Here is an 18,931-nt window from a genome sequence, read left to right on the forward strand (position 1 = left end):
AAACATCCTAGTTTCATAATGGTCGTAACTGAGGGGACAGAGGCACACAGAGTAAGTGTCGTGGCTGAGGTAGGAGCAAAAGGAGGTAGTGTTGATCTTGGAAGTATAACTCTAAAGTGTTCATAACCGCTGTCTAATAAAGCTTTCTTGGTAGTGCTAAGAGTATTAGATCTGGTCATTCAACTTGAGCTGTGTGTGTTTATTTAAAATAGAAAAATAAGAGTCGCATTATCTCACCATTTAAGAAACTGGACAGGTCCATCAGTTTATACAAGTCCAAAAGCACCATTCACATTGTGGTTCATGCTGGCAGTACACCCTAGGACCGTGTAATATGTACCTCAAATATGAAGTGGACCTGCTAAATGCTTCCTCACACAAAGCACCTTTTACTTTTATTTCATAAGTGAACCTGGCTGCACCCCCAAAACAGTTTCAATTTAGATCTCTCCTCATTCTTAGAATCCAAGATCAACAGTAAATGTCCCCAAATAATTTTAATCATTCCAGGACTGCTAGAATGTTCTGTGGAGTGAATTAAATCCACTTCAGTCATTTCTCCCTCCTTCCCTCTCACTCTCCCTCCCTCCCTTCTCTCCCCCTTCTCTCCCCCCCCTCCCTCCTTCCTTCCTTCCTTCCTTGACCTGTCCAACAAAAACTGAGGACTAGTATTCTCAGAAACATGATCTCAAGTCAGGGACGGATTGCTTGCAGGTACAAACAACTTTACTACCCCTGGGGTGGTAGAGCCCATGGTGACCTTTCCCTGCTACTGCTGGGCTCATTACGAAAGAGTGACTCACAGCCATCCAGTGGAATGCACCTGTGACCCCAGAGCCAAAGTGCCTTCAGTGGTGTGTGCTTCCCATTGAGTAAGGAGAGCCACTCAGGCATTGAAATCTGACCTCACAGTCTACCTGCGCTGTGCCCAGCCGTTTTACAGGAAGACAAGAACACATTTGCGTCACCAAAGCCATAGTCTTTCCATTGTAGAGCAGATTTGTTAAAAAAAAAAGAAAAAAAAAAAGAAAAACATTGGCCATCCCAACTTCTGGGGAAGATCTTGGGTCATTCAAAAACAATACATTCCCTTTGTCATCAGAAAGCAAAGTTCACTACAAAGAAAGCTATTGACAATATCCATTGAGCGGCTGAGCTGAATGGGAGTGAGTTTTAAACTCTGGCAGCGTGTTTGCTTTGTTCCGTCTTTTCTTTGTGCTTCCTTTTCTCTTAGTGCAGTAGGAACATAGCCCTAGTCAAGGATGGCATCCCTGAGACTGAGTGATGCTGGGTGGTTATCCTGGTGCTCTGGTCCTTTCCTAAGGACTCAGCCTGCGAGGCCACCCACCAAATTCAGGTTTCTCAGTTCACAAGCCAGTTAATAAATATTTTAAAGGAGGATTTACTAAAAATCTCTTTTATTTGGCTGTTCAACATCCCAAACATGAATACTTGATACTTTGATCTTGCAATCTCCTGTGTTCAGTTCTATGAATCAGCGAGAGGAAGAGAGGAGAGGGAGGCAGGGGGAGGAGGGGGATGAGGGAGGGAGGGAAGGACAGAGGCAGGAGAAAAGAAGGAAAGAAGGAAGGAGGGAAGGGAGCAAACAGGGAGGGAGGGAGGGAAGGAGGGAAGGAAAGAAGGGGTTACAGTTGCTGGTTATGGGATTTCAAGACTGCGAGCCCAGCTGTTTGGCTGAGACCTCGTGGGCACCATAAGTTGGAAGACAGCTGAGGCTACAGAATGGCTTATAAACAAACAAACAAGCAAAATGTTCTTAAGGACAACAGTATCTTCTGACTCTCAGAAGTAACAGCCACCGCTTAACACTTTCTGTAAATTATCCATAATACAAAGGCAAGCCCCCCCCCTCCCCGCAGTGAATACCTTACTTTAACCTCATTGGCAAAGGTAACTCAAATGCATTGACTTGGCAGAGAAGCAGTACCTAGAAACAGTTCAAATGTCTCCTGCCATGAAACACACCTCACACCAGAGCTGCCCTCCCTGACCCACCCTCATGGACTTTGCTATCCTCAACAGCCACTGTGGAGTGGATCTCAATGCTTACCTCCCATGATATTTCCATTGGCCTGTAAGACTATTTGAAAAGGTGCGGGGAGGTTGGATTCAGCAGCTCCAAAAATATAGGAAGAAAACTGCAAGACTGACATGGGAGTTTCATTAAGTGTTCAAAGCATAACATTCCGCCGACTGCAATAATTGTAAGTGAGTAAATCATAAAAATTTTATGATTTGCTTTTGAATAAGGACTTGTGGGATGATGACTTTTTCATCTCACAAATATCCTCAGAAATGCCAGATGACTAAAAAGGAGCCAGGGCTGCCCATCGTTATATGTATCCAGTGGTAGCCACAGGATTTAAAAACAAAATTAAATAGTCCAGACTATTTTATTGCAGCAGAAATAATGTATGACAGGGGAGAATGAGGCTATTTTAATCTATGGGGAACAGTATGTATGAAGCTCACAGTGGTGTCCAAGCCTGAGCTGCTCCTCATTTGTAAATTGTGATTTAAAAATGGCTTCTATTGTATGTCTTTAAAAATGACTGCACGTTGACAATAATTTGTAGTTACCCTAAGGTGATCCTTAAGAAAAAGGTTAATGAACCATTCTCTGAGAAGCCGGAGAGTCAATAAAGGAAGCAGTTTCTGTCCTGGAGGAATCCGGCTCACTGCAGAAATGTCAGCTAAAAAGGAGGCTTGAATTCCATGGCTGGGTAGGAGGATGCCTTCATACACGCTCTCCATATGGAATAACACTCTGCCCTGAAAATAGCATTTGGCTTTATTTCTTCTTTTAGTTTTCCTTGAAGAAACTTTGCCAAGTGCCATATTTGAGCTTCAGCTTTCCTGCAGACAGAGCAGAGAGAGCAGCTTCTTTAAGAACCTAGCAGACACACCAGAGCGATTTGTCTGAAGACCGCAGTTCTGTGTTGTTTGTGGGTTTTTAGAGTCCACTGAACACTTGGAATGAACAGTCTGCCTTTCTGCCCAGAAGAGCACAGACTGATAGACAAGGTCAGGTTAAATAGTGTCTACATCGGCTTTCCCAGCCTGTTTCCCAAAGCTATCTGCACAAATAAGCAAACAACTAAGCAGACTGTAAATATGCTAGACTCATGGACAGTGCTTAGAAATAGAATGGAAAGTTAGTCATTTTAGGGGAAGAATCAACAGAAAATATCTTTTTAAAAAAGTTGCTACTGAATAGCACATTCATTTATGTACGAACTGTCTGGTATGACAAAGCTCAGAAGTTTCGATTTCTTCGATGGAAATAATTTTTAATAATTTTAATATCAAACACACCAAAGAAAACTAGGACAGAGATCCTAACTTTATCTAGACACCATTTTTTATCTAAAACTCACTTAATTTCACATTCAGTATTCCCAGATAGTGCACTATTTCTTGTACCACTTTGCTAATTGTGAACTACCTTGGCTAACATTAAGAACTACAAACTTAAAATTACTTTTCTGCTAAGATGCCGCATACTGTGATATTTGGATATTCATCCTGAGGTCCAAGTTTTCCTCAGGTTGAACATGGCCTTGGCAACTGAGTCTAAGTTTCACCTTGAGCATGGCCTTTAACAATGTATAGACTTCAGCTCTCTGAGTGATTTGGTAGCAGAAATGCTAGTGCCAAGCTTATTGATTGGTCATGGGTTAGACAAGAGACTGAACCCAGCCAGCATCTTGCCCTGAACCTGGTCAGCACAGGACAAGCAGGGTTCCTCTGTAGCCTTTGGCTCACTTTCTCTAGAATGACAAGGCCCTGGTTCTTCCATTCACCTCTTTGGGGGAAATACTGCATTTCTACAATGTTCTATGGAAGTTGATAGAAACACAAGCATGCTAATCCAAGAACACTTACTTATTAGTGGCTCGAGGTAGGATTGGAGAACATTGACTGGGATGCAGGCTTTCCACCACAGAGACACAGACCTTATTCATAGGTGAATAGAGGACTGATGGGGACATATTCCCCCACACTCACTTAACCCCTTCTCCGTCATCCTTCAAGCTGTAGGGAAGGACTTCATGAAAAAGTATTCCTTTGAGTTGAGCTTCCAAAAGGTCCCTATTGCTATCTTGGATGCATGGCACATTGCAGAATGGCTTCCCCAGATTAAAGTTATTTCTTCCAAATACTCCAAAAGAAACTTTCCTTTCTTAAGAGTGACACTGTGATCAGCTACGTGTCATTCAGACCCTGCCCTACACTTTCCTATTGCTTTGAGTGGATGTTTTATCTCTCATAAGGATATTGTAGGGTCTCTATTTTGGTGGGTGCTCACACGCACACGTGCGCGCGCACACACACACACACACACACACACACACACACACACACACACACACACAGTGGCTGAAGCAACTTTTAGGAATAGAGGTTTTAGAAGCTTAATTCCAGCCATGAAACAAATGCCGCAAAAGGACAGAGGAAGGGAACTTGTAAAAGGCTTATCCTCCCTTGGTGACCAAGGGTTTGTTGTATTGTTAAATAAACATGAGAACCAGACACTGTAGTAGTTACTCTGAATACAGAAGTCAATAAACAATCCTGGTTTCAGGGAACTCCCAGCATTATGGGGGTCCAAGAGTCTTCTTGGGACAGATCCTGTTAACATCAGTTCCTTAGTTCCCAATGAATAGCTAAGTCAAATGAAGATAACGTAGTGATTCTGAAGTGGATAAGCACTCCCAAAGGAGTGTATCACTGGTATCTGGGGCAGGAGAGTCCAGAGTTAATTCCTGAGGAAGAACAGAGGTAACAGCCAGAAGGCTAATCCTGCCAGAGCAGGGCAAACACACTTTTGAAAGGGGGGAGGGGGACCAGCTTGTGCACCAACCTGACCGAATCTCTAAGTGCGAGGTGGCTATTTTCCAGAAACAATCATTCAAAATTTATGTTGGGTGAGGCTGGATGATGGTAGCCACATAGTAGAAGTTTTAGTTTCATACACAAAGGGGGATAAAGTAGCATTCTGAGAAATATTGCACTTTTTTTTTGTATTTTCAAGATATGGTTTCTCTGTGTAACAGTCCTAACTGTCCTGGAACTCACTCTCTAGACCAGGGTGGCCTCAAACTCACAGAGATCAGCCTGCCTCTGCCTCCCCAGTGCTAGGATTAAAGGCCTGTGCCACAACCACCCGGCCCCACATCTTTTTTATTAAATCGGAAAATTTAATGTATTCTTTGTATCTTTGAAAGATAGCTCAATTTTGGAAATAAACTTTTGATGTAGAGGAGACAGGAAAACTATATATGATGGATTCTATAAAGGTATTCAGGAACTTTGAGTATCAACTAAGATAAAAACATAAGGTAATGATTTTAATCCAAACACTAATACAAGTATTTGTGTGAAATAGCAGCGCATACTTTTCAGTTTTAAACCTGCTTTCCCCCAAATCGCATTGGTTCTTCTTTCCAAGCATGTTTTTAATACCAAGTATGATTCAACTGAGTGCTTAGTATATGTCAAGCTGTGTGTGCAAGTGAGAGAAAGTTAGACAATTTTTGAGATAAACAACCAATGATTGGGAAAGTTTGACATTAGACCCAGACAGCCTGACTCCGTGTCTTTTTTCTTACCTGATGCTACAGACTCTTTCTAATTGCTAAGCATTATCTCAAAGAGCAGATGCTGTATGCCAGAGAAAACTTGTAATGTGTGGCAAGGGGTGAGTGGACCATACTCATGTGCCACTCCTCTTGACGAGAACAGGGAGATGTTACCAAAGAAAGGAATTACAGAGCTCTGAAGGAAGTTCCGTTTCTAAGGTTTTGTTCATTACTTATGGCTTGAAGGGATGTATTATCATTAAAAATGTCTTTCGGCAGTTTTGACAAGTTATTTTTCAAACCCTGTTTTAATAAAAACCATAAATCTTCTCACAGTGTTAGAAAGGAGGGGCCCCACTTGTAACAATGATCTATAACCTAAATACAAATATATATTATTCTGATACATATTCTACTTAGTATGTGTTGTTTTTGCTTTATACTCTAGAATTGTCATCAGGAGTTAGGAATCACTTGATTAAACATAGAAGACCCTGGGCTCAGAATGGGTGAAGTTACAATATGATTATCATGGTATGCGCTGAAAATGCACGTATTTAGACAATAGTAGAAAGGCATGTGTGTGTGTCTTAAAGTACTAAGTGTTGGTCAAGAAGAAGATGTTTCATCTTCAAAGTCAATCGGTAGAGAATTAGTGAAAACTGACTCTGAGATCCCATCCACCACTAGAACTTTGGTTTTATTATTCCACCCCGAATATTTATTAGTCAAATATCTAGAAACAAAAAGAAGAGATGATAGTTGCCAGGGCCTAGTAGAAGAGGTACTAGAAAGCTATTGTTTAGTGGGCACAAATATTCACTTAGCGACTTGTGGAGATGGAGTGAAGATGGGCGACACAGTGGTGTAGATGTATGTAACACCACTGAACAGTGTCCATAGGAAAGTTAAACTGTAAATAGTAATAAAAATTTACTAGTAAGGAACTAGAAGGGTAGCCCAAGAGTTAAGAGCACTTGCTATTCTTCACAGGGACCCATGTTCAGTTCCTAGCACCCACATCAGACAGCTCACAACCATCTGTAACTCCAGCTCCAGGGTATCCAACACCTCTGCCCTCCACAGGTACCAGCACCCCCTTGCACAAACCCACATGCAAATGCATACACTCGTGCATAATTAAAAATAATAAAAATAAAATCTTTCAAACGTTTGCTATTTAACTAAACTTGAGATCTCAATATAGCTGTGTGATACAGAAAAGTTTAAAGTGCTTAAGTCTCAGTAGACGTAGTGATGACTTCCTTCTAAAATGAAGCTTATGTAGTTGTAAGTTTTTACAGTGGAAAATAGACTTTGCTTTCCTAGTTTTGCTCTAAAAAAAAAATCAAAGTAATAACTAGTTAGTGCCCCCCCAAAACAAAATAAAACAAAACAAAAAAACCAACAAAAATGGATATATGTCTTTGAGAAAGCTAGGAGATGTCTGTGATTCCTAGCCAGTTTGTGTGTGTGTGTGTGTGTGTGTGTGTGTGCACGCACATGAGGTAATGGCCAATGATATAACCAAATAAAGGGGGAACACAATAAGGCTGAGCTACCCCCAATACTGCAAATGAACCTTGGAAGATGTTTGATTTTAAAAAATAGAGGATGTGTGGATGGATGTGCAATAGGCACTTGTCTACAAGCCCTCACCCTTTCTCAGCATGGTGAGTTAAATTACCTCTCATTTCAGGGAGGACAGATTCAAGGCTACTAGACCAAGGAAGCAAGGTACCCTTGTAAACAGAAGGACTAAATGATTGTCCTCAAATGCATCACTGGTATCTCCAGAACCATCTCCTCCCACACAAGAAACATTTATAAGCAGGTATAGATCCTCCTCTAGAAAAATAAGACTACATCTAAAAGAAAAGTCTCACAAATAATGACACAGGAGGAGGCTGTGGCTATTAGCACATATAGACACACACACACACACACACACACACACACACACACACACACACACACACCATGGAGAAAAGTTTTATGATAAGATATAACTAGCTCAATTTTTTTCAACAAATTATTGGTTGGTTTTTGTGCATGAAACTAATTTTTGTCTCCTTTGAAGGCATGTGATGAGTCTTTAAGAATATATACTACTGGCCAGGCGGTGGTGGCGCACGCCTTTAATCCCAGCACTCGGGAGGCAGAGCCAGGCGGATCTCTGTGAGTTCGAGGCCAGCCTGGTCTACAGAGTGAGTTCCAGGAAAGGCGCAAAGCTACACAGAGAAACCCTGTCTCGAAAAACCAACAACAACAACAACAACAAAAAAAAAAAAAAAAAAAAAAAAAAGAATATATACTACCACCAGGCGGTGGTGGTACACACCTTTAGTCCCAGCACTCAGGAAGCAGAGGCAAGTAGATCTTTGTGAATTCAAGGCCAGCCTTGTCTACAGAGCTAGTTCCAAGACAGCCAAGGCTAAATAGAGAAACCTTGTCTCAAAAAAGCAAAAAATAGGGGGAATAAAAAAGAATATATACTACCTGAAACCTAAACATATCCAGTATAACATGCTGAGCATTGGGGGGGGGGGGGGGATTAATATGTAACAGGGATAACTTTATAAAATGACATTTTATAGGCTGGGCAGTGGTGGCGCATGCCTTTAATCCCAGCACTCGGGAGGCAGAGCCAGGCGGATGTCCGTGAGTTCGAGGCCAGCCTGGGCTACCAAGTGAGTTCCAGGAAAAGCTAGCAAAGCTACACAGGGGAACCCTGTCTCGAAAAAACAAACAAACAAACAAAAAAATGACATTTTATGAAAGAAACAAGAAGTCTAAAAGTAGCCTTCAAAATATAATATTCTGGACTTCCTAGGAACTTGATAATTTAGGAATCTCTTGCAACTCAAAATTCCCCTCCACAAAAGGAAAATGACATGGTACTTCTCAATAACAAGGAAATGTTGCAAGAGTTCAAAGTGACTTGTTCATCGAGGTTCAGACACAGTGTAAAATACCAGGAAACAGTAAAAACGGATACCCATGGTCATTTTTCCTCCAGAGTTGACTTGACGCATTTGTAGTTCAGAACCTAAGTACCTGAGACAGGCTTGAATATTTAACTCGTAATATGGCTCTGCCACTTCTACGCTTGACAGTTTGGAAAGCGGATGGTGTCTATTACAATCTGAAAGTAGAAGTATACTGGGAAGGCAGAGGACTAGGCGATAGGGTGGGTATTGTAACGTTAAGATTATCTGAGAAAAACTAGGTTGTGTGGTAAAAATCCCTCCTTAATGCCTTGTTTAGCTGGTGTCAGTTAATGTCTCATATTTAATTCATGTTATTGACAAGTGTCACTTTCACCAACTAAATGATTAGAGAGCTAAATCATATCTGCAGATACATCCTATCTACTGCAATGCAGATTTCCCTGGAGAGTTGTTGCACTGCATTGTGGGTCCTAGTAGTTGTATTCAAGAGATATTAGGTAATTTAAAAACAATATTTTTCTGTGAATATTCAATTGTATTTCAGAGAAAATGTAAGCAGTATATCAAAACATTTTCAGAATAGATATAAAAGTCCTTTCTAGATTTAGTTTAAATTCAAAAAATGAGTCAGTATAGATTCAAATATCAGTCATGATAGAGGTAGATTGCTAATATGGAGGAAATTAGCAGTGTCCAAATGAATGAAATTTGAGGAGCATCATATTACATGGTGATTTCATTCAACAAAATAGAGATAGAGGGACCCATTAAGTATTCTCACCTGTAGCTGTCCATCAAAGGGCAGTTTCAAGTAATTAGAAGGCAATCTACATAACACTGTGAAACCAAGTAGATCAGAGAAGCAGAAACATGGCAATGTCTCATCCACTGTGACTCCTCCACACTCTGTGGATGAAGGCACAAGCTTCACAAGGTCCAGTTCTCTACACACAGGCATCCTTGCCAACCTGTCCATCATCACACATCGTGTAAAATGGGGATGTTGTATCCCCTTGATTTGGACACTCAAATGTCTAAATAGTACTTTAGAATTTTTCATGAGGAAAAAAAATACCTTACGATAGGGGCAGGATTTAACAAAGAGAGCTAAGTGCCACTCTGTTTTATTTTAAATCAGTCACTGCCTTTAGTGTTAGCGTTGGAAGCCTAATTTTAAAAAAATCCAATCTCTACAGGCTTAAATGTATCACTCCTCCTTTATATACATCCCCCTCCCCCAAGATATAGTTTCTCTGTGTAGCTTTGGAGCCTGTCCTGGAACTCCCTCTGTAGACCAGGCTGGCCTCGAACTCAGAGATCCACCTGCCTCTGCCTCCCTGGTGCCAGCATGTGCCACCACCGCCCGCCCGGGCTATCACTCCTTTATAATGGCAGACTGGATGTGCCATTCCACAGAACTGCTTAGTTGCACGTGTGTTTTCAGATTCCTGGCTTAGTCCCTGTTTCTGGGTGGGTGGGGAGGGTATGCATGCGTCCCTATGGGACTGGAACTCTGAGAAAGGTTGTCGGACTCCGGGGTAAGTGTAGACACATAAGTCACTTGTGCATGCTTCTTCTGCAGCATGTGTGACAAAGAAGGGTGTGGCAGTGAAGTCACTAATCTCACTGGGACAGCATCCTCTCAGGGGAGCCAAGAACACGGGGGTGATTACTTCTGGAGAGCTTAACACTCAGCGCTCAGACGCTGCACGGTCTAGTCGTCGTTAGCTTTGTCAACGACAGCCAGAAAATGTTTGGTAAACTTTACGACAAGGAAAATGGTTTTTACAAATGAGGAGTAACTGTTTAATTCTACTTGAGTGGGAGCTTCCCCTTTTCTTAACCACTTTTACATTCCCAAAATAAATAAGGTAAACCTTCCAGAAACACCCCTCTCCCCCAGCACACACACACATGACCAGTGACTTCCTTAGCTTCTGTGGAATTTCTAGAAGTATGTGTTTAGGTAGCCTGCATGAACTACAGGAAAGTATGAGCAATACTCTGGACGTAGGGCCAGGAGTAAAAAGGCCCAAATGTCCCTGGATGGTACAGAAAAACTGAAAGGCTTATAGAGAGAAATACGTGGGGAGCAGTTTATTGACATTTCCTTTATGGAGCCTGAGAATCTCCACAGAAGACAAAATCAAAATAAAATGCACGCTGAGGTGTGGCGGGCTTGTTACTGTAAGAAGTGGCCACAGTCTCCACCGGACTTTGTTCTTTCTACATCCATTTTCCAAGCTGTTTGGGTGGGTCACAACCACACTCCAACATCCTGTCTCCAAATGCTAAATAAATACCAAGTTCACGTCATACTAGGGAGGCAACGCACGGCGAATGTCATTGAAGATTCAGGATGCTTATTTTCACTTGATAATTCACCTTCAACGTAATTGAAGTTGGCACACCCAGAGGAACATATATCCTTTGTGTAAATGTTCAGAGGGATGGACAAGGCCGGGGAACGTTCTCTCTGTCATCAGCTGGAGCATCTGGAACCAGCTTACAGTGTAGCTACCATAATAGAAGAGTATTCTTTTCTTAATATTTTAAAATTTTAATTAAAATATAATTATAATATCCCCCTTCCCTTCTCTTTCTCCAACCCCTTCCAGGTTCCCCTTACTCCCTCTCAAATTCTTTTCCTTAGATTATTATTGTTACACATTTATAAACACAACTGTATGTAAATGCTGCCTACTGATTCCATTCAGTGTGGCTTTCTTCTATGTATACGATCTCAGCGCTAACCACTTGCTATTATAGCACCAATTATTTCAGATGCCCACCTGTGGGGCAGGTATGGATCTTGAAAATGGTAAAAAGCTTCATACCTTACTGAAGGATACTTCATGATACAAAGCTTCATACCTTACTGAAGGACTGCTGAGAATCACCCGACCTAAGTCTGCACATACAAATCAATGACATTTCCATTTCCATGTCATTTTTTTTAACAAAAATTAGGTTTAGAAAACAGCAAGAATATGCATAGCTACTTTTCCACCAAGATTACATTATATCTTTTTCAGTTTAAATACCCTAGCAGCACCTCATCCGAGGTAGCCTGCTCCCAGGATGCTTTGTTGAATTTCCAAGGGACAGTTCACATCTCTACGCTAACCTAAAGCCTAAAGCGTGACTTTTTTTTTTTCTTTTTAATGTGATGGAAATGAATTTCCGAGAGGTCCTCAAATCCCCTCAAATGCGGTCCTGGAGAAAAATTTCAGTTTTCCATGTTTCCATGTGGTGCTTCCTTTGGTTTTTGATAAAGGAGAAAACTTCAAAGGCGAGGGGTGTGTGCCACATAAAGGTGCTCAGGGAGGGAGGCTTTCCCTGAGTAACACAGACAGCTGCTTTTCCAGCGGAGGGCATGGCTTTGAAAGTCTCCCGAACTCTGCTGTCTGCAGCTCTGCTGTCTGCGTGGCTGCTTTGCCCTCCTGCTTTCGGGATTCAGAGTTCCGCCCCTTGGCTTTGTAAGACAGCAATTGACCAGGCCCGGTTGGGCGCTTTTTTTTTTTCTTTCCCCTTTCTCACTTCCCTGCGATGTTTTGAACTGCCTTCTCACAGACGTCATTCAGCCCTTGAGGAATAGTTTCTGCCTGGTGAGACTGGATGAGAGTTCTCATTCACAAAGACTTGCAGCCGCGTCCTCAGGGGACACAGCGGAAATTGGCTTGGCAGGTACCTCGACCCACCCAGCCCACCGAGCCGAGCCGCTCTCCCCCTGCGACCCCCTTTTGCTCAGCGGAGGGAGAGCATTGTCCCCCAGCGGATGGTCGCCCTGAAATGAAACTTCCTTGACAGCTCGCCCTCTGTGTGTCACCCGGCTGCCAGGCACTTTCTTTTTTCTACCTGAGTGAGTGCCGTGCGGGGGGCGGGAAACCTCTAAGTCCGTCGACCTCATCGTTATGGAATTGCAAAAAGGTGATTAAGTGACCCATTCCCTGGGCTGGCTTCCCTTGTGACCCAGATGGAGAAGCGATTCAAAATCCAGTTCCTCTGTTGGCAAGGCGGGCAGAGAAGGAACTCCCTTCGGAAGAGCCCGGGGCTTGGGCATGAAAGAAGAAAGCCCGCCTGCTGCCTGCAACACTGAGCTGAGGCAGGAGACAGCCTCCCTGGCCGTAGAGAACCTTCAGAGCCTTCTTTGTGGAAAGCTAGCTGATGTGCATTGATCAGAAGACTTGAACATTTTCCTTCTCCATCTCCCTTCTTCAAAATGAGCATTATTATGAAGCCGAGATCCAGGTCCACAAGTTCCCTGAGGACTACGGAGGCAGTTTGGTAAAGTGTCGTCTTCGTCCCCCCCCCAAGCTTCCTTCTCCTTCTTCCCCTTCAAGTCTGACATAGTAATTGCTGATGAGGTGTGATGTGAAAGCTCTGAGGAAGAACCTATTTAATTGGCAGCTCCTTTATTCTTTATTTCCCTCCTTAACTGGTCAGTTCTATACAAAGAGAGGGGCGTGTGTGTGTGTGTGTGTGTGTGTGTGTGTGTGTGTGTGTGTGTGTGTTTAACTCCTTGTGGACCATAGCAATTTATCAAATAGTAACTTTTAAGGGAGAGAAGAAAGTGGTGGTTTTTAAAATGAAAGCTTGCCACTTCTCACTGTCTGACTTAGTGGTGTGTTTTCTCATCCTTTTTTGAGTCCTGCGAAGTTTGCCTTGGGTGCTGGCAAGGGTTAGGAATTAATGATGCTTGAGATCTTTCATGACTTATAGAAAAGCACCTGCACTATAAAACCATGTTGCTAAACCCATATCAAATTCTTTACCACTCAATCATCTTATCACTATTTTTTATTAATATGCTTAGAGTAACATAAAAGTTTTACATTAATGAAATGTAAGCCCATTTCAATTTAGTCTAATATGCATTCTGCTGTTTTTCTCTAATCCTAATTTGATATGCTCTACACATATGAGGCTCAAAGAAATCTTCCCAATAAAGTTAGTTTGGTGTCTAGAATAGATATTTATAGAATTCTTTATGGCGACATCAGAGGAAAATATTATGGATTGTTTACATTAACAGTTGTAAATGAACAGTTCAGCTCACTTCTTTGATGTAGAAACAATCACACTTAAATAAGTGAAATAAAAGCAAAAATTAAGGTGGAATCAGGCAGCCAGTGAAGTCTGGGGTGTATTATGTAAGCAAACAAACTCACATCTAAATATGAACTGTTTGCATAGGAGAGCTAGCTTTTGTTTATGTGGGTGGCTAATTGTCCCCTGGCATTATGCTAGTGCTTGCCAGTAGACTGGAAACAAGAACCCCCCCCCCCCCCAGTTGTATTGCTGTCAATTTTAATAAATTCCAGAAAGAAAAGAATTTATCTTTTGTAATGTTTCTCATCCCTTCTCAAAGAACACATTCCATAACTTTATGAGTTGATTGAACAGTTTTTAACTGGAGACATACTTGCAAGGTCCTTTTTTTGGCAACCCTCCCCCCCCAACAAAATAATTACTGGGAAATGCATAAAGTCCTTTTATAAATTTATTTAGCTAGTGCGAATCACTGACACAAGCTGCCAAATGTAAGTGGGTTTCACACATTTCTGATTTATATCCCAAATAAGTGTGTGTGTGGGGGGGAGATTGCAGTTAAACAAATAGCGTTGAGAATTATTTTTAGCTCCAGGGCTCAGTTGACAATAATTTATTTATTTCAATTGGCAGTAGTTACTAGCACAGACAACCTTTGTGTGTCAGTGAGTGTCACAGACTGTTTGGACCATAGCTATTCTGTTAGGTTAAGTTGTATGAGATAAATTTAACACATGGCGCCACGATTCAAAACACACATTAAAATACTGACTTGTTAATGAATCTGTCCTTCCGTTTGACTTTTAAAAATCTACATCATGTTGCTGCCGAGGTGATTTTTGTGTAATGACTAAATGTCACTCTAATGCTACTGATCCCTAGATATAACTGTGTACTGCAGAAACATCTCTAGTTAAGCTTACATCCAACTGTTTGAATATATCATTGTATACTTCAAATAATTTGGACTGTGAGTGTTATAGACTATAAACATAATTCTACCATTCTACACACACACACACACACATACACACACACACACTCACTCACACGCACACATGTACACATACTCATGCTCCAGTACCTAAAATTTGACATCTCTCTCTATACCTCTCCACCAGCCTTGTTGAGCTTAGCTGAACAATGTTGCTATTCTAGCTCCTCAGCCATCTTGTCCTTTTACAATTGAGTTTTCATGAAAGAAACCTGTTAATTTACCTTTTATCCTTTTTCCATTCCAATTATTATTATTGTTGTTGTTGTTGTTATTATTTTGGAAGCTCATCTATTTATTTCACCATCTTGCTTTGGTTATGTAAACCTATTTTCTGTTTCATTGGCCCACTTTCTGCAAATCATCTGCCTACTTTCTCCAGGAATGTCCCAAACCCAAACACTGTCCTTAGAGGGTTTTTACCTGTCTTAAGCAAGTATCCAGTGCTTCAGACAACTTCCTATTGGTCTTTTCCTGTCTGCTGCTCTCCATATGGACTGTAACAGGCCATCTACTCTCACCTGCCTTAATCAGACCTATGGTACAGTCACGTGATTGCATAACAAATTCACAATAGTTCACACTCTCCTTCTTATGCTATTTACTGAGAAGGTCAATCTTTGTTATAATTAAAACTTCATAAATTAAAAAAAAACGTGAAATTATTCTGTTTGTGTTCTTGTAATATATGTAATTTATGTCTAGTAAGAGCCAGTGCTCTTAACCAGTGAACCATCTCTCCAGCCACCAAACGTGGCATTTCACTTCCATAAATATTTGAACGTTTCATGTCTCAAATGTTGATTTACTTCATAGCTACCTAGCAAACTACGATTTCATTCCTTGAAACTGTTATAGTAGCTATCATTTATAAGCATATTCCAGGAATATTTATTAGTTTAATTAAGGTGTGTGATTCAGTTTAAGTAAAGGAACCAAATTATTTTTATGTTTAAATAATAAGGACTGCTTATTCATTCAATGGCTGTTTATTGAGTACCCACTACACACCATGTTCCAGCAGAAAATGACTATGGCACAGATTCTCAAACATTTCTTTAACACTTTTATAGCATGAGTTGAGAAAACTTTGATACATGTACTTTGTTGTTCTCATAAATCTAATAAAAATAGTAAGTTTATTGGTAGGACTTTGTTTGCATTTCCTGTTGTTTCAGTATTAACATTCAGTCTTCAAATTCTATGTAATAAAATATGACATTTCCTTTTTTAATGTTTATTTATCCTTATGTGCATTCATGTTTTGCACAGGCACAACATGAATTTATGTCTGTGTGATGGTGCCAGGTTCCTTGAAACTGGAGTTACGGACAGGGACAGTTGTGAGCTGTCATGTGGGTGCTGGGAATTGAACCCAGGTCCTCTGGAAGAGCAACCAGTGCTCTTAACCAATGAGCCATCTCTCCAGTCACCAAACGTAGCATTTCACTTCCATAAATGTTTGAACTTTACATGTCTCAAATGTTGACTTACTTCATAGCTACCTAGCAAACTATGGTTTCATTCCTCCAAACTGTTATAGTACTTATCATTTATAAGCATATTCCAGGAATATTTATTAGTTTAATTAACATGTGTGATTCAGTTTAAGTAAAAGAACCAAACTATTAATTAACCTTCCAAATATAAGCAACCTTTTGTAAACAAAACCACCTTTGTTCTTTCCCAGCCCTCAGAACCCTCGGTCGTCACTGATTATAGTTAAGATCCTTGAGTAATCTAGTGGAAGAGCTGCAGTCCTTAAATATGACTGCAGCTTTTATGGAATAAATTTTAAGCGGATTATTGAACATATGAAATTCTATGCACAGGGAGAAAGAACCTGGATGCTCTATTCCAACATTTTGGTAGTGGTTATTTTATAAAGTGAAAGTGACAGGAACGGAAGTGGGGAGATTGTAGGCTTTTCGCTGTAATTCTGTCATGCGTGGTCTCATTTTCATGGGGAAAATATCACTTATGAAACTTTCATTAACAATGTGATTCTGTATTTAAACAAACTAAGCTACACACACACACACACACACAAACACACACACACACACATATATATATATATATATATATATATATATATATATATATATATATATATATATATCCACATACACATATATGTGACCAATTTCCCCAGGATCCAAAATTGGTAAGCATCCCAATAAAAAACTGATAAAATTTTCTGAATCACATTACAGCTCAGATCAATAAATGGTTGCACTTTGGTTTTTTATTAGCTCTCTTCTCCTAAGATCATAAAATTTCAGGTGGGTTGAACACTGTTATTTTGGCTTTAAGGCCACAGTAAAAAAGCATTTGCTTAGACATGCATGACTAGTTTTATAATTGAGTATTTTAAAAGAAAAGAGATGTCACATCCCCAACTAATATGTTGGTGGAAAAATTACGTATAACCCCCTAGCTCATCCTCATTCCCTCTTGTTTCAATTTAACTCACATATTGTACTATTACTGTCCTCTGCTTAATAATTTAACAGATAACGGGGGTTCTATTTCTCTAATAACACTACTTCTAGCTTCCATTTTATTGAGGGCCTTTAATGAATGAGAACACTGGAGAAATTAACATATAAAACATTATAAGTCATTGAAAGGAGGGAGTTGGTCTATCTGGAGTCTACAGATGAAAATGACTTGGACAAGGCCCCGTAACTAGCAGTTGCCCAAGAAGAACCCAAATGTGTCCATTTGAAAGATAATGTTCTCTTCAAGTCAGTAGGTTGCTTCTCTCTACTGTCTGTATAATTAGCATTTTTAGTGACTACAAAATTGGCCATCTGGTGAGTACAGCTAAAAGCACCACAAGCTGTAGAAGTTTTCTTCTTAAAAGTATGGTAGCTGATGTGTTCGAGGCTGAGTGTTATAAACTGAAAGATTTTTGTAGTTACATCATTTAGGCCGTTATATTCTGTGTGGCTATGTATAAGGTTGCCTGGGTCTTACCAAGGGGAATACTGAGCCTAAGATCATCCTTCTGGTTGTATTAGAAAGTTTAATTCTATTCTGGGCAAGCTCTGAGAGGGTAGGGGGAAAAAGAACAATGTTGGAGACCATGGGAAATTTCACACTGTTAAATGTTGGCTTTCAGAGGTATATCATCTCCCCATCTGGATCTTGTATTTTAGAAACTTTGTGAATGGGATAATAGACAGAATTTGCACACTTACTATATTTCCAACCTACAAATGATTTGCTTGAGTGACAGTTGTCAAAGTGTTTTGCTGTTTTGGCCATGTGGTGTGTGTGTTTAATTCAATTACTTCTATTAATAGAGTGTGTATATTGGAGCAGGCCTAGAGATGCCCTGCCTTTAGAAGTGATTGGGACGCCTTGAATGTTGTTTAAAACGTAACAAGAGAGCACGAAACACATTGCAGATGCGTTTGTCTTTTTAATGTCATAAATTGAGAGATTTTCTGAAAATAAACCTTTTTCCCATTCTGCTTCTAACATGCACTACATGTTAGAAACCATTTGGTCCCTTTGTAACTTGGTCCATTCACCTACCAAATGAAAGGGGAGGGTAAGCCCGCCAGCAGTTTCAGACATATACTTTCAGTACAATGCCCTTTACACATGAAATGTGACTTGACTAAGCACGTGTGTGTTTGAAAGGAAAAATATGTTTATATGTGTGTGCACTGGATGTATAGATACATATTTTAAAAGCATCATATGGATGATGCATATAAGTAAAAGCGCTCACCAGAGAGAAAAAAAAGAAAGGGTGTGGATTTCGGTGGGTGAGGAAATGGGGAGGAGCCGGGAGGAGCTGGGGGAGGGGAATTGTAATCAGAATATGTTATATGAAAAAAAAGTATTTTCAATTAAAAAAGAAAATGTTCCATTAAAAACAACAACAACAAACTGAACAATAAGTTTGTGTCTTTGCTCCCTTCTAAACCCTCCGCTATCTTGGAGCACTTTTTCTTTTAGAATTTCATATGTGAGTGCAATTTTCATCACATTCCCTTCTATCCCGCCCCCTCTACCCGCCCCCCCACATATATCCTCCCTCAAGTTCATGTCAGGTGGCTCATCCGAGAACTGATGTGCTCTCAGCAGCCACTGATGCCTGTAGTTTAGGGCACGCCCCTCGTTGAAGAGTCCAGCACCTCAGAAGAGTCCTGGGGTCCCACAGAATGTTGTTTGGACCCACTAAGCTAAGAACTCTGAACTCCTTTACAGTTATCCTCTCTGCAACACTGCCTTAACCCTAGAAAGTCATTTGATGTTCTGGGCCCCGTGAACTGGGATGAACTTACTCTGCCTTGCAAGACCTTAGAGTCATA

General features: G+C 40.7%; 1 protein-coding gene across 4 annotated transcripts in view; it reads left to right on the forward strand.

Moving 5' to 3' along the window:
- Pde4d (phosphodiesterase 4D) overlaps positions 1–18,931 on the forward strand; it is a 698,811-nt gene that overhangs the window by 418,373 nt on the left and 261,507 nt on the right. The window contains exon 1 of one of the 4 annotated variants that reach the window (XM_052743272.1): positions 11,928–12,841. The exons of the other annotated variants lie outside the window; for them this stretch is intronic. Coding sequence (XP_052599232.1) covers positions 12,777–12,841 — 65 coding nt within the window. The 5' untranslated portion in view covers positions 11,928–12,776. Of the gene's footprint in view, positions 1–11,927; positions 12,842–18,931 lie in introns of those variants that run through there. 4 annotated transcript variants of the gene reach the window in all.

The sequence above is a fragment of the Peromyscus californicus genome, unplaced genomic scaffold (assembly GCF_007827085.1).
Source record: "Peromyscus californicus insignis strain IS unplaced genomic scaffold, ASM782708v3 Scaffold_18__1_contigs__length_77618521, whole genome shotgun sequence".
NCBI classification, from domain to species: domain Eukaryota; kingdom Metazoa; phylum Chordata; class Mammalia; order Rodentia; family Cricetidae; genus Peromyscus; species Peromyscus californicus.